Below are 14,593 nucleotides of genomic sequence, written 5' to 3'. Positions count from 1 at the left end.
TTAATGAACCTCTCTGTGTCTCGGTGTCCTCATTTGTAAAAGGGAGATCACAGTACTTCCTTCCTCAGTCAGAAGGAGAGAGACAAACACCGCATGACATCACCTATATGTCCGATCTAAAATAGGGCACGCGTGAACCGGTCCACGAAACGGAGACGGACTCGTAGACGGAGGACAGCCGTGGCTGCTAAGGGTCGGAGGAGGGAAGGGTTGGGAGTTTGGGATTAACAGACACAGGCTGTTACATACAGGATGGAGAGACAAAAAAGGCCCTACTGTGTAACCCGGGGAACTATGTCAATGTCTCAAACCACAGTGGAAAAGAATACGAAAAAGACTACGTGTATATGCAAGCTAATGACTCTGCTATGCAGCTGAAATTAACACAGCATTGTAAATCAGCTACAGTGTTTTTAAAAATAGTGCTTCACTAGGCTCTCATGAGATTTTTATGACTTAATATACATCAAGTACTTAAAGCAGAGCCTGGAGTAAGATAAGGGTGGGCTTCCCAGGTGGCGCTAGTGGTAAAGAACCCACCTGCCAATGCAGAGATACAGGAGACGAGGGTTTGATCCCTGGGCTGGGAAGATCCCCTGGAGGAGGGCATGGCAATCCGCTCCAGGATTCTTGCCCGGAGACTCCCATGGACAGAGGAACCTGGCGGGCTACAGTCCATAGGGTCTCCAAGAGGCGGACACGACTGAAGTGACTTAGGAGACACAAGCACTCACACAGGCAGAACAGAGCGAGCAAAGGGAAGGAGGAGATGAGGTCAGAGGGTCCCCGGGGTCTGGGTCGTGAACAGCCTCACTGGCGTTTGTGAAGACTTCAGCTTCTGCTCTGAGCGAGTTGGGGGCTGATGTAAGGCTGGGAGTGGAGAGTGGATAAGGTAACTTACATTTGAAGGGCTCCCCTGGTGGTCCAGTCGTTTAAGAGTGCACCTTGCAACACCAGGGACCTTGGTTCAATCCCTGGTTCAAGAAGACTGCATGTGCCACGGAGCAACCAAACCTGTGCACCACAGCTGCTCAGCGCTCCCTCCAGAGCCCGTGAGCCCCAAGGACGGGGTCCCGCATGCGCCGGGAGCCCACGCTCTGCAGCAAGAGACGCCACGGCAGTGAGAAGCCTGCGCACCCCAACTGGAGAGTGGCCCCCGCTCTCTGCAACTAGAGGAAGGCCACACGCAGCAATGGAGACCCAGCACAGCCCCAAATAAATCAATAAATATTTTTAAAAAACACCTTCCATTTGAAGAGGCTGCCGGGCACGCTGGCAGCAGGGAGACGCGTTAGGAGGTGGCTGCTGTACTATGCCAGGGAGGAGGGGATGGGGTGTGGACAGCGAACGCCACGCACGAAGGCAGAACCCGACGTGCTGGATGTAGGGAGTGGCAGGGGTCGGGACCGAGCCCAGGTCTGGGGCCCGGATGGTGGGGAGGACGGGGCTACTCCCCCCAAGTGGGTGGGCGGGTGGAGGCAGGGGCGTGTCTGTGGGAGAAGCAGCCACAGTGAGGGCTGGGCTGGGTGGGCTCCGGGCCAGCAGACCCCCTGGAGCGGGGTAGGGGCAGCTGAGGCTCGAGTCTGGACAGACGTCTGGACAGGAGAGTGGACTCCACAGACAGCTCTGCAGCTCCAGGATTGTGGCGGAGCCTGGGTACCTCTGGGCGGGCTGGGAAGGGCCGGGGCAGAGCTCTCTCCTGGGGGAGCTGCTCTGACACCCCCAAGAGGCCCAGGGGGACCTCACCTGTCGCAGAGCAGGGAGGGCCCACACAGCGGGCTCTGCCCCTAGCGACCCCCTCTCCTCTGTCCAGTGAAGTGACCAATCTCCACGAGTTCCCGCACACCTCCTCCCCAAGTCCTCAGCGGGCCACACAAATGGTCCATGGGACACACGGAGCTTCAGAGCTGCTGCTGCTGCTGCTGCTAAGTCACTTCAGTCGTGTCCGACTCTGCGACCCCATAGACGGCAGCCCCACCAGGCTCCTCCGTCCCTGGGATTCTCCAGACAAGAACACTGGAGTGGGTTGCCATTTCCTTCTCCAGGGGATCTACCCGACCCAGGGATCCAACCAGGGTCTCCTGCACTGCAGGGGGATTCTTTACTGCCTGAGCCACCAGGCGGCTTTGCAAATTATAAAGTGTTTTACAAACGTTGTTAGAATCATTATTATTTCAAACTACTACCAATCCTTCCAGGTCTAAAATACACACACAGACACACACACACAGACTCACACAGATACACACACACACAAACACACTAAGAAGAGACCCAGAGAGGCCGGGCAGAGTGTGGGCTGCACAGGCAGGTGGCTGAGAGGGAAGCTTGCTTCCACGTCTTCTGCCTGGGCAACCTCAGTCCACCCCTTAACCACCTGTGCCTCCAACTCTCCCCATCTGTAAAATGGGAGGACAGCACCTCCCCTGGGGGGCCGGGGGCTCATTTATGGAGACCAGTGGTACTAGGCCAACACACAGGGTGAGACAGACCCTGCGAGGGGCGCGCTGAGCAGGGGAGGCTGGGTGGGCCCTGTCCACCCCCAGCGGGCGCTGCCTGGCCCGCCCCCTCCCCGCAATGTCCCGGGGTGGCCCTGAGGTCAGGTGAGCCCCCGACCTGCAGCAGCCCTCGAGCCGGGGCTTCGGCTGCCTGTCTGCGAAATGGAGCTCATGAGGACCGCCCCACCTCCGCCCAAGGTGGTCAGGCCGGTGAAATGGACGTCCTCGTGTAGACAGCACAGGACCCGCGTCGCGAAGGTGCGCTGCAGGGGGGTGCTTGAAGAAGCCCTTTGTCAGCCCAGGGGTCCTTTTGGGGGACACGACAGCACCTTGATCGCTCCTCAAGGGACACACAAGTGTCAGAATCAGGGCAAGCGACACTGCTGCGCGGGTGCCAAGCCCTCCACCGCACCCCCACTCCGCTCCCCCTCCCCGGCCTGGGCAGATTTGATAACACCCTGAGTCCCACTCCCCCTGCAGAGCACAAAGGTGGCAACTGGCCCTGGTGGGCGCCTTTTGACTTGGTCTCGCCGCGCTGAAACTGAGCCCCGTCTGCTGCGCCCCGCCTGGGGGGCCTCACGGGGCCTCGCCAGGCCGCCCCCTCCCACCTTGGCCAGTTTCAAATGCGTGTCCCCCCCACCCCGCCCCCGGAGGGCCCGCAGCCACTCTGGGGACGCCTTCCAAGGGAACCGCCACCCACAGCCCCTCTGCAAGGCCCTGTCCTGGGCTGGCTGGGGCCCAGAGAGGCAGCACGATTGCGCCCCTCACTGCCAGACCTTTCCGTGTCCCCCGAGAAGTGACACAGAGGTATGAGCCCAGTGCCCACCACCCCAAGCCAGCCTGTCCATTGGGCCTTCCTGCCCGAGTCACAAGCCACGTGGCTGCCTAGCCCTGGAAATGCAGACTGAGGGCCATGCTTTGTCTTACTCATTGGCAATGAATTCAAACTTTAGCAGCCACGCGGAGCCCGTGGCGGCCATGCAGGACAGCAGGGCTAGGAGCACTTTCAATGCCTTTGCTCTTCCAACCCTCATAATACGAAGCGATCGTCACCGTTTTGCAGAGGGAGACGCTGTGGCACAGAGAGGCGTATTAAGACGCCCAAGGTCACACAGCCGAGAAACAGGAAAGCTGGGCACCATCTCCAGAGCCCAGTCCCCACAGCAGGCCAAGCCAGCCTCAGCCCAGCCCCTCAGCTCCACAGCTGTGCGCAGGAAGGCAGGGGACAGGCCCTTGCAACCCCCGAGCCCTCCAGGACCCCTTCTGGACAGCGGGCATCACACTGAGGTCGCCCCACCTTGCAGAGTGCACCCACTGGGTGCTGGCCTCCAGGATGGGCTCTGGGAGGTGCTGAGGTGGTTCTCATGCCTGCCCAGAGAGACGAGAGGAGTTGGCAGGGGGACAGGATGGGGGTCCCTGGCCAGCTTCCCTAGGCTGAGCCATCCCAGAGGTCCCACGATGGCAGGAGGTGTGCCGAGTCCCAGCATGGGCCTGGGTACCCCTGGCACCTCCTCGTCCTGCACCCCCAGGATGGCCCAGGCCCCTCTCCTGCTGGCGACGGACAATGGGCACAACTTCCTCTCCACATGGCCCAGGACAGTCCTCTCCCAGGACGAAGGCAAGGCTGCCCCAGCACTGCAGCGGCCAGGACAGGAGAGGACAGGAGGTGCCCAAATAACCTACGAGCCCCAAACCTCAGATACTGGGGCCTTCTGGGGGGTGGGGGCCCCAGAGCATCTGAGGTGCCCCAAACAGGGTGCTGGAGAATCTCAGGATAACGTCTTGGAACCACGGGACGGAAGAAATGGGGAGAAACGTGTCTAGGTCCAAGAGGTCCTGGGGCAGGAGAAGCTGTGAGAGGTTAAAAGCCGGATCCAGAGCCAAGGCAGTGCCTGCCTGCTATGTGGCCTGGGTTGTGTCTTGACCTCTCTGGGCCCCCGTTTCCCCATTTGTAAGATGGAGACGACAACGGAGAATGGCAGCCTCACAGGACCGTGGGGATGAAGTTGGCGAGAATTCAGAACCCGGCCCCCACCTTCTCCCAGCAACCAGGCACCTGCCTTCTGGCTCATCCCATCATCAGAGCTGCAACCGGCAGCCTCCCAGCCTCCTCTGCCTGGTCCTGCCGCCTGCCTCCCCACGCCCCCACCCCGGGCCCCTCGCTAACCGGGGGACAGTGACAGCCTCCCCAAGGTCACCCGCCTCAGGCTGAGGTCCTAAGCTCCTCCCAAGACCTCTGGGCCTGCCTCTGCCTACCCGGACTGGGCTGGGAGGGGGGGTCTCAGCAACCCAGGGCTAAGCGGGGTGCTGAAGACCAGGCCCCGTGGAGCTGGGGTCCCGGAGACATCTCCCTTCTCCGGGGAAGGGCTGGGGCTGCCCCCGCCCCCCATCACCTCCCTGCCCCTCCCACTGCTATCGCCACGGCAACATCACCCACCGGACCTGGCTGTGCCCTGCCCTTGCTGTGTCACCACGGAGAACTGGAAAAAAGCCCTCAGGCCTCCCGGGCATCCTCCCCCCGGGCCCCTGCGGGCTCCGTTCCAGCCCCTCCTCGTGGCTTCCGCTCTGGACCTGCCTGACTCCTTCCTCTGGGCCTGCACGTCCCGGCCTGGCCATGCCTGCGGGCTGTCCCCGGGGCCTCCCAGCCCCACGGCAGCACCCCGTCCAGCCCACCCCCTGCTTCGGCCGGTCACGGGGTGGGGAGGGGTCGAAACAGCAAGCGGGTGCTGAGCTGGGCCGGGGTGCACGTCCTGCCCCCACGCCCGCTGCCTGTGGCCTCGGCACGGTCTCTGTGATGGGTCTCTCATTTATTAAATGGCACAGTTCTCAGCGCCGTCTGGAGACCAGGACAGTAGAGGCTGGGGACCAGAGGAGGGGCTTCGGTTTTTGAGTTTTACTTCGGAACAGATACGTTATAAAAATATTTAAAGCTATGTGTGTATGTTAAGTCGCTCAGTCGTGTCTGACTCTCTGCGACCCCATGGACTGTAACCCGCCAGGCTCCTCTGTCCATGGGATTTCCCAGGCAAGAAACCTGGAGAGGGTAGTCATTCCCTTCTCCAGGTGGTCTTCCCAACCCAGGGATCGAACCTGGGTCTCCTGCAAGGCAGATTCTTCACCATCTGAGCCCACCAAGGAAGGCCCCCCCCCACAAAAGGCAGATGCAAATGTAAAACTACAAAGCTTTTAGAGGAAAAAAACGGTAAAATTTTCGGGACCGAGAGCTCAGCAGAGAGTTCTCCGCACAAAAGCACTATTCGTAAAAGGGAAAACTGATAAATTAGACCTTATTAAAATTAAAAACATCTGCTCTGCAAAAGAATCTACGAAAAGGAGGAAAGGAGAAGCATAAACCAGAGCAGGGGGCACCGCAAACCGTGCGTCTGACAGACTAGCATCCAGAACACACAAGCAATTCTCAAAACTCAGCAGCAAGAAACACAGTCAAATCAGAAATGGGCATGAGGCACGAAGAGACATTCTCGGGGAGAGCATGCTCATCTGGCAAATACACACGTGGAAAGACGGTCCGCGTCACTAGCGACGAGGGAAACAGTCGTTGAGACCACAGTGAGGACCTGCACCCACCTCTCAAACGGCAAAACTGAAAGCCAGTGACAACTCCCAGTGCTGGAGAGGATGCAGTCAAACACGCTCCCTGGCACAGTGCCGGCGGCCACCTAAGACCATGCAGCCGCTCTGTGAGAGTGTAGCCCTTCCTCACAAGGCTCAACACACAGCCACGGCACCGACCCCAGAGACCTGGAACCGTGTGTTCACACCGAAACCTGTCCACCAGCGTTCACAGCCGCCTCGTGTGCCACAGCCCCTGCCCGGAAACTACCCAGACAGCCCTGAACGGGGGAAGGGCTCCATACCATGAAACCACACTCTGTCATAGAAAGGAACAAACTCTCCATCGACGCAACGAGTTGAATGAATCATGAGGCGATTATGCTGAGCGAAAAAAGCCGATGCCAACTGGTTACCTACTGTGTGATTCCACTTATATAACAACCTTGAAATGATAAAATGTGGAAATGGACAAGAGATTAGTGGCTGCCAAAGGCTAGGAAGGCCATAAAGAAGTCTGAGCGCCGAAGAATTGATGCTTTTGAACTGTGGTGTTGGAGAAGACTCTTGAGAGTCCCTTGGACTGCAAGGAGATCCAACCAGTCCATTCTGAAGGAGATCAGTCCTGGGTGTTCATTGGAAGGACTGATGCTGAAGCTCTAATCCTCTGGTCACCTGATGCGAAGAGCTGACTCACTGTAAAAGACCCTGATGCTGACAAAGATTGAAGGTGGGAGGAGAAGAGGGAGACAGAGGATGAGATGGCTGGATGGCATCATCGACTCCACAGACATGAGCTTGAGCAAACTCTGGAAGACAGCGGAGGACAGGGAGGCTGGTGTGCTGCAGTCCACTTAGGTAAAGACAGAGGCATGACTGAACAACAAGGGCTGAGGAGGGTACAAGGAAGGAGGGAAGCAGCTCCGGCTGCCAAAGGGAAGCACAGGAATCCTCACCACGGAACGTTCTGTGTCCTGACCGTGCCGAGCCACACCCGGCTGGGATGCCGTGTTAATTTTACAAGCTGCCGGGGAACACCAAGCAACGGGCATGCAGGAGCCTTCTGAATTCTTATAACCGCACGGGGGTTGACATCTCAACATAAACATTTTAACATAAAAATGCAAGAAATCCATTGAAGTTTTACTGTGAGATACGCAATGAATACATGTTTGCTCTAAATATGCCCCACACAACACTGGAGACACATTCGTACTAAAAAACCCTTCAGTATCTTGAACTGGACTGGGAGGCCTGTTCTTTATCTGGCAGCCCTAGGCCTGGGAAATCCCCCCAGGTGAGAGGCGATGCCTGGCACGTCACTCGTCACTTCACACACGCTGCCTGAGCACTTACTGTGTGCCAGGCCCCGTTCTAGGCACGGAGGAAACAGCTGCAAACTCAGGCCGCCCAGCCCTTGCGGTGCTGATGATGTAGTGGGAGGAGACGGAGGACAGACGCATTAAGTGTGTGCTTCATCACTCAGTCGTGTCTGACTCTTTGCACACCTCTGGACCACAGCCCGCCAGGCTCCTCTGTCCAGAGGATTTTTCAGGCAAGAATACTGGCGTGGGTTGCCATTTCCTCCTCCAGGGGATCTTCCTGACCCAGGGGATCAAACCCACGTCTCCTGTGTCTCCTGCATTGCAGGCAGATTCTTCACCCGCTGAGCCATTCAGGGAAGCCCCGAGCAGAGACATAAAGAGATGTGTGAATAAGATGACTTCACATGGCGGTAAATGTGACAAAGGAAATAAAGCAGGACAGTGAACAGAGCTGAGGTGGACAGACGGGTGGAAAGTCAGGGAGGGACTCCCAGGGAAGGGGACCTCTGAGCAGAGACCAGCAGGAATTAGCTACGCAGACGTTTGAAGGAAGGGCATTCCAGACCAGGGAAACAGCACGTGCCAAGGCCCTGAGGCAGGAACACAAGCTCAGTGGCCTCCCAGAGCATACGGCCAGGGACACGGCCGGTGTCCAGTCAGTCCTAAGCACCTTGCACTCCTCCCATCCCCTCACGTCAGAACTAGAAGACCCTCTGACACTCAGGGTCCCGCCATGGAGGACATGGAAGCCCTGGAGGGTCGGGGTTTGCCTACAGCAACCCTTGGTCCACCTCCCTCAAGCTGCAGCTGGAAGCCGTCACATCTGGAAAGGGAAGAACCCACAGGGGCACCAGACCTGGAGCCGGGAAGGACACGGAGGCCCTCGGAGGCCTCCCCAGAGCTCAGCCTGGGCGGCCGGCCAGCTCTGGGGCAGGCGGGACCTGGCTGGGCTCAGGCCCTCAGCGTGCCACCTGACCACTCCATCCGATCAAATATGCAAGTGGCCCTCAGGACAGCAGAGGGGAGCATAGCTAAGCAGCCTTATCTGGGCCCCGCCCCAGCCACCCAAGGCCAGCGCCCTGCCGTCCCCTGGCTCCCGGGCCTTAGGGCAGGGTGGGAAGCCCGCTCCTGGGAGCACCCAGACCAGACGGGGCAGGGCAGGAAGGGACAAGACCGGCACCCTCGGCGGGCAGGGGCTGGGCAGGGACTGGGAGGTGACTCCCATTCGGGTGGAATTCCATCTCCCTGAGCTCACCTTCCTTGGAGCAAGCGGCACATTCCAGCGGGGCCAGCCCCATCCCAGCTGGGCCCCCATCCCCAGGGCTGCCTCCACGGGGCTCAGGCACCGTGCGCCCAGGAAGGGCCTCCAGAGCTCCTCTGCACACATGGCGCTTAATGTCCAGCGAGGGCTCGGAGGCAAGCCCAGCCCGGTGCAGGAGCGTCATGGAGGCACAGAGACTGACCCCCAGGCCCCCAGCAGAAAGCCGGCTCCAAGCGCAGCGATCAGGGACCATCCACAAGGCCCACCTCCCTGTCTTCCGCGGCCCCATACGTTCCTGCCCCAGTGCCTGTTTCCCCAGGGCTGAGCCCGGCTCTGGGCCTTCCCAGTACAATCTTCAGGCTAGCCTGTCCTGCTAATACCCCAGGGCGTCGGCTCTCACCTCCCATTGGTGGCTTCCAGAAGTGGCTCCAACCAGAACCTCCCTCCAGGCACGCGTGGTCCCTGGGCTTCCCCACCTGCTGCTCGTGGGGCCCCCCACTCCCAAGCCCAAGTGCACCCTTATAACCATCACCCCTCATGTCCAGTCTCCACCCGCCCCAGGGCCTGACTGCAGGGAGGTGGGCTCCCACCCATCCACCCCAGATGCAACCCGAGCTGGGTTCCCGCCCATTCTGGCCCCTAAATGGCAGTGCCCCCTGCCCACCCGTGGGCTTTGCCGGGCTGGGGCACCCGCTGCCATCCCACCCCCTGCACTCTGCTTCCCACCTGGTCCCAGAGACCTGCCCCCGGCACCCCTCCTGCAAAGCCTCTGCAAGAACCGCCAGCCCAAGGGGGATGCTTTCTCCTGGGCCTACACTTGACCCCAGCCCCCTTTGCGGCCCCATCACCCGCGGGCCCCTCTCCCACGTATATGCAGTCTGCCCCAAGGGCCCATGCTTTTGTAGGACTTCATGCCCCTGTAGAGCTTTCCTGGCGGCTCGGATGGTAAAGAATCTGCCTGTAACTCAGGAGACCCAGGTTCAATACCTGGGTTGGGAAGATCCCCTGGAGGAGGGCATGGCAACCCACTCCAGTATTCTTGCCTGGAGAATTCCACGGACAGAAGAGCCTGGGGGGCTACAGTCCATGAGGTCACAAAGAGCTGGACATGACTGAGCGACCAACACGATGCTTTTACAGCGGCCGTGACTTCTCCCCGAACTCCCTCCCTCCCGCCTGCCTTTTCCACATGGAGGACTCCTAGGTATCCTTCAAAGCCCTGCTCAAGGGTCCCTCCTTTTTGCCCTAGAGGTGTCTGGACTTGTCCAAGAAGAAACTGCTCCCACCTCTGAGCCCCTATGAGCCTCCTGAACAGCTGCGTGTCTCCTGTACGCTCAGTCCCGAATTATCATTTTTGCTCCTCTACCCACCTCTCTCACTAGACTGAGCACCTTGAGGGCAAAAGGAGTGGTGAGCTCATCCCCTCACACAGCCCCAAAGGTGGGAAAGAGATGACGCAAAGCCGCAAAGATCCCAACACCGTCCAGGGATTCCAACCCACCGCTTTGGACGCCTCGCTCCCTCCCAAAGACCTTGATTTCAAACCTAAAGTGTGAGAGTGTAACATTAACATTCTACAGCCCCAACCTCAACAGTCTGCGATGTCAACCCCAAAATACGGTGACCCTAAAATTCCAAAATATGTGTCCTGGTGCTGGGAAAACTTGAAGGCAAGAGAAGGGACGACAGAAGATGAGATGGTTGGATGGCATCACCAACTCAATGGACATGGGTTTGAGTAAGCTCCAGGAGATGGTGAAGGACAGGGAAGCCTGGCGTGCTGCAGTCCATGGGGTCACAGAGTATTGGGCACAACTTGGCGACTGAACAACAAAATTCCAACAGCGACTCTGACTGGAACATCACATCTCCAAAGGATCTGCTGGCTCTGTCTTCTCGCCTGACCCCTCTGATTCAACACTGCTGACCACACGATTGCTCGGGACAGCTGGTCATGGCTGCAGGGGTGCCCACTGCCCCCCCAGCGCAGCCCCTCGGACACATCTGCAGGTGAAAGCCTGGCTCGGCGCCCCCCCGGAGCAAACTGGAGACAGGGTGGTCCCTGCGTGTTATTCGTCATCAGTCAGCTGGGTCGGGGGTGCCCCTGCAGCCCCAGGGCCACCCCTCGTGGGGTCTGCCACCACCCCGCCCCCCGCCCCCCTTTCTCTCTCGCGGCTGCCAGCAAGCCCAGAGCCCCGTGGTCAGGTTGAGTCTTGTCTCCTCTCAGCAGGGGGAGGGAGCCGGCGATAAACACATCTGCACATCTGCGCCTCCTTCCAAGACGCCCAGCAGGACTTCCAGCTCACCAAGACCTCCAGCCCCATTGCACCTGAGGCCCACGGAAGCCTGGGGTGGGCAGAGTTTCTGGTGCGGGGTCCCATGCCTACAGGCTGCAGGGTCCCGGGCATCCCCCAACTGCGCCCCCGCCAAGCCCCAGAGCAAACGGAGGCTCATCACCCGTGTGACAGATGAGGACACTGAGGCCCCCAAAGGGGTGGGCCCAGGCTGAGCCTCGGCTGCCTGGGGCTAGGCCCTGCTCCTGGCCGCTGGGATCTGGGTCCGGTCACTTGGGGTGCCTCGGTTCTGGGGGTGAGGAGCCAGGCAGGGAGACCCCCTTCCTGCTGTGCTCCGACCGAGTGGTGTGGCCACTGCCCCGGGTAGCTGAAGGCTAGTCAGGACCCGCTCCGGGCCTCTGCTTGCACCCCCAAACCACAGAGCAGCTGCGCTGGGGGTGGATCAGTGTGCGCTGGGGAGCCCCAGATTCAGCCTCTTTGCTCTGGAAAATACAGCGTCTGGCTGAATGGCCATCCAGGAGGCCACCCTCAAGTGTCCTCTCAAACCAGAGTGGAGCTGTCCACCCCCAGGGACGGGAGCTTCCAGGTTAGGAGGGAGCCCGTGACCTCAGCCCTAAGGAGTGCTCCGACCGTAGCAAGCGGGTGGGACAGACTTCCCTGGGCAGGCACTCCCGGCACAGGGCTGGACCGGCAGGGCCTTTAGTCCAACCCCCCGTCCCACCATCATCACCTGCCCGGTGATTCACCATGGCCAGCCGGGAGGCTCTGACACAGCGGGAGGGACAGACGGCCGCTGGTGCCTCTTCCTTGTCCTCCTGCAGGGAGCCCGGCTCCCCTCTGAGACGGGCAGGCCACCCCCAACATCGGTACCAGACAGCTCCCTCCCACGCCACACGTACGCACCGTCTGCGGTCACACCCAGCCTGTGCTGAGGGCCAGCCGTGCGCCAGGCCCTGGGAAGGGCTCCCCTGCCCCCTCCCCGTCTCCCCTTGCCCTGGACCGAGGACACTCCCGCCAGCCCTGCTTACTTCCCAGGAGGAGGAGAGCGGCAAGAGCCATGATCAGAACCCAGGCGGCCCGCTTCCAGCCCACGCTGTGCAGAGGGCCAGCCCGCCAGCCAGACTCCAGGCTTCACATTCCGGCTTTAACCCTGAATAGCACGTCAGTCAACCCCTCTGTGCCTCAATTTCTCAATCTGCAAAATGGGGTAACAGTGCTCCCGTTCACAAGGATGCCGTGAGGACGAAGGGAGAAGACCGCTGGCCCCCAGACACGCTCGAGCAAAGCAAGGAGCCCTGGCAGCCAAACAGGCAGCGCCAGGCCCCGTTGCCAGGACACGTGTTTGAGCCCCTGGAGTAACCTTCTTTCTCTTTTCCCTCTTGCACATTTTTCAAGAGTCACTGGTGACGACCAGTTTTAAAAACAAACAGCGAAAAAATGAAGTGCTTGTGCATGAAAATCTGGGTCTAAAGCCAGAGGCGGCAGCCACTCTGGGACAACCCGGACCGTCTTCCAAGCTGAGCCCAGACTCTTGGAGGGCGTGAGGAGATAGTGAAAAGGGGGTGGTCCCCTCCATCCTTTTCAGCTCCAGATCTTGGTTAATCTGACCAAGGACGTGTTAGCAGCCCTGGCATGCACCCCAGGGGGATGACTTTTACTGAACTCATCTCAACTCCCGAGGCCCCCCCCAGCCCACAGTCTGAGTTTTTACAGCTGATTTTGTGGATCCCAGGACTAGAGTTCATATCCACACCTCATCCCATCTTGCTGGGTTACAATGTTCTAACAGGGACACAATTACTCAGCCTTGTGGGTAACTGACCAGCGTCATACCACACAGGACCCCCGACCAGCAGCGAATGGACCACGGACTCCAGGCGAACCAGGCAAGGGCAGAGCCCCGTGCCCCATCGCCAGACCCCCAACCCCAGCCGTTAAAGAAGAAGCCGTCTCGTGGCACCTGCGCCAGGCACCCCCCGGCCACCTACCTTCCGGCCTGCCTCATTATTGTGTAAGTTCATGAGAGTCCGGGCGTTCTGTTTGATCTCCCGGGCATCCACAAAGACCTTGGCGAAGCCGATGCCGTAGCGGATGTCGGCAGAGCAGCCACCCCACTTCCAGCCCTCGTCCCGGTGGTACTGGCCCTGCTTCTCCTTGTCGCAGCCGCAGTCGCTCAGGTTGCCCTGGGTGCAGGCCGCCGTGATGGCGTGGGCCACGCCCGCGGCGATGATGGCGTAGGTGAAGGCGGCCTCCCGGCTCCCTGCGGGGACAAGAGCGGAAACACTGGGCTCAGGTCCGGGCATCTGGGGTGAGGAGGCAGGCTGAGCTCCGCTGGGTCCACCAAGACCAGCCCAGTGCCCGTCCCTGGCCCCCAGAGCCCCCCCATCACGTGCACCCCAGTTCAATCCCCAGTCACTGAATGCCCTGGGGAGTGGACGGGGGCAGCGCAGGAGAGGGGCACCTGGTTGCCTGGCCCCTGTGACGTCAGAGGAGGGGCCCTCCAGCATACCGATTACCACCCACGCTCCACACTGACGTGGCTGCGCTCACGGCGTGCACACACACACACACGAGGCCCTGGCGACCGTCAAGCAGCACGCCGAACACCCGCAGCGTGCAAAGGCTCTGGAGCCACAGGCCTGGGCCGAAACCACAGAACATCAGCCTCTCCTCTGGTACTTTCAGCCGCTGCCACCCTCCCCTGGGTCTCGGCCTCCCCCATAAAGTGGGGACCCCAGGGAATAGGAGATCAGAGTTTTTCACCGGTGTCTGATGGTGGCGAACACCTGCTATGAAACTGGGTCAAGCCTACGAACGTGAACGGAGAGTGACGGCTCTTTGCCACTTTGAGCCTTCAGGTAACTAATGAAAGGACCTTTTGCAAAATGCGGTGTGCAAATGTATCCTTACGCTTCAATATATATTTTATTGTTATTTTTTGAACAATAATGTTTAAATAGAACTACTTAATAACTCTTCCCAATATAATAAAAGCAAAATTTTCAGTCAAAAGATAAGTAAGGATTAAAAAGAGAGAGAGATGAGAGTCTGTCCGCAGCTCTGGGCGCCCACCTGGCCCGTGGCGCCTGCCTGAACAGCAGCTCCTGTGCTCGGGGTCTTGCTCCTGCTGCACCCAGGTCACCTGCGGTCCAGAGGTCCAGCCCACGAGACTGTGAGCACGTGCAGACAAGGCTGGGACCTGCATCCTCAGCCTCCGTCTGACACAGATATCAGAGCTGGGGGAGGGGAGAGGGACCGCCCGCAGGGACGGGAGGGCAGACCGGCATCGGGAAGCGGGGTCCTGGGGACCCCGCTCAAAGTGGCATCGAGTCCTCACTCTCCGTTCACTCTCACAGGCTTGAATCAATTGCGCAGCATGTGGGCTCCACCTTCAGACACTGTTCTAAACTCTGACCTCTTGCTCCCTGGGGTCCCCATGAGAAAGGCGCTGTGGTGGGGTCCCCACCTTACAGCGGGAAGGCCGAGACCCAGCGCTGAGGGGTCGCTTCCCCATACGCTTTCCCAGCTACGTGGAGACGGGGCCTGGCCGGGAGGGCGGCTGCAGGCCCCGTGGAAGGAGGTACATGGGCCCAGCAGGAGGGTGCTGGGGTGGTCAGCGGGGTGCAAGGGTCCTGCATAGCT

The 14,593-nt window shown here is 59.8% G+C and overlaps 1 protein-coding gene across 3 annotated transcripts in view; it reads right to left on the bottom strand.

The window, feature by feature from the left end:
• Nucleotides 1-14,593, bottom strand: part of WNT7A (Wnt family member 7A) — a 65,717-nt gene that overhangs the window by 30,832 nt on the left and 20,292 nt on the right. For all 3 annotated transcript variants that reach the window (XM_086368944.1, XM_086368945.1, XM_086368943.1), the window contains exon 3: nt 12,940-13,211. In XM_086368944.1, coding sequence (XP_086225070.1) covers nt 12,940-13,211 — 272 coding nt within the window. The remainder of the gene's footprint in view (nt 1-12,939; nt 13,212-14,593) is intronic.

This window comes from Bos grunniens, chromosome 22 (genome assembly GCF_055505025.1).
Source record: "Bos grunniens cultivar Pamir isolate PY7600 chromosome 22, Bosgru_T2T1.0, whole genome shotgun sequence".
NCBI classification, from domain to species: domain Eukaryota; kingdom Metazoa; phylum Chordata; class Mammalia; order Artiodactyla; family Bovidae; genus Bos; species Bos grunniens.
The sequence above is the reverse complement of the archived record's forward strand: the minus strand, read 5'-3'. Positions and strand labels throughout refer to the sequence as shown.